This window comes from Myotis lucifugus, unplaced genomic scaffold (assembly GCF_000147115.1).
Source record: "Myotis lucifugus unplaced genomic scaffold, Myoluc2.0 scaffold_57, whole genome shotgun sequence".
Classification (NCBI taxonomy): domain Eukaryota; kingdom Metazoa; phylum Chordata; class Mammalia; order Chiroptera; family Vespertilionidae; genus Myotis; species Myotis lucifugus.
Window position 1 is genome coordinate 2,940,528 of NW_005871105.1, and position 1,292 is coordinate 2,941,819.

Below are 1,292 nucleotides of genomic sequence, written 5' to 3' on the forward strand. Positions count from 1 at the left end.
TCGGACCCGCGGCGGAGGGCCGGCGGAAGCCAGGCGCGGGCGGGGCTAGTTCAACCAGAACAAGGACAGCCTCGGGCCGGGGTGATGGTGGTTCCCGAGTCGTCCAAGCGGTTCCCTGGGCTGACGCGGGACCTCCCGGGCGCACCTCGGACCCGTGCAGAGTCCAGTGGGGCTCGCCCCCGGGGGGCCGCCGGCCAGGGCAGGGTCTCCAGGGGAATCGCGGGCACTGGGTCCTATGGAAGCGCGTCTTTTCCACCAATACCCGCTTTTTACCCAAGGCAGGGATTCCGCCGATGCCCCGTAGCAATGAATCCAAAAGTCCCTGGGTGAGCAGCTGGGATCCGAGAGCCTTCGAGCAGCCTGGTCTACCATCGTTACAGCTCGGGGTGTTGTGGTTGCTTAGGATTCTTCCCATGCATCCTCTCCCCCTTACAAAAAAAAAAAAAAAAAAGTGCCTCTCCCACCCACTCCCACTTTCCAATGCATTTACCTCATAGAAGTTGTCACATTTTCCATTTAAAGAAGACAGTTTTCTGTTGCCAGAGCGTCAAGTAATAAATTTGAACACTGTGTTGAAATTAAGGCTTGGATTTGACTACTTCCATGGAAGTAAGGACTTGGTCCAAAGAGATTGTTTTCAAGACAGTATTATTTTCCAAACGGTGTTCGTAATTCCCCCGTTGCTCTGCAAATAAAGGGTTGTCAGAGAGGAAAAAGTTGACTGATTTCCCGTTTCTGAAAGCTGGTTCTTAGCAGCCTCATCCTACCCCTCGCCCTTCTCTGGAACGTGATTTGAGCTCTGTTTCTGCTTGTTGTCTTAAAACAAAGCAAACAGCTGGCCCCTTTCAGGAAAGTGCCCACAATACAGTGGTTAGGTGATGAGAAAATATAAGAGTAAATGCAAAAGTTATTTTTACACTTTTAATTTAAGTATTCATTTTAACCATCATTATTTGTTGTATATTTGCTTTGTGTGGAATGAGTCAGACATCCAACGTTTCTGTTGATAGGAAATTATTGTTCGATAAAACCAACTTTATGGCTTGATTATTTTGATAACTGCTATGAAATTCTATGCCCAGAAGAGTGCAGCATATCCAAGCAAGGTGACAAACTTTAGGAGGATTGAAAAGAAAGTAATGATTTATTTTTTTGAAAATGATGGAATGGTAATTTTTCTTTCAAAGCTGTGGATAGATTGAAAAGTTTGAATCCTTGTGAAATAGTATTGTTTTCAACATCAGCCTTAAAATTGAGTTACCTCATGGATGGATAGATAACAGGTAGGGTTA

The 1,292-nt window shown here is 46.0% G+C and overlaps 1 protein-coding gene across 1 annotated transcript in view; it reads right to left on the minus strand.

The window, feature by feature from the left end:
* MAN1A1 (mannosidase alpha class 1A member 1) overlaps positions 1-372 on the minus strand; it is a 154,283-nt gene extending 153,911 nt beyond the window's left edge. The window contains 1 exon segment of the mRNA XM_006089251.3: positions 274-372. Coding sequence (XP_006089313.1) covers positions 274-372 — 99 coding nt within the window.
* Positions 373-1,292: the final 920 nt, after the last annotated feature.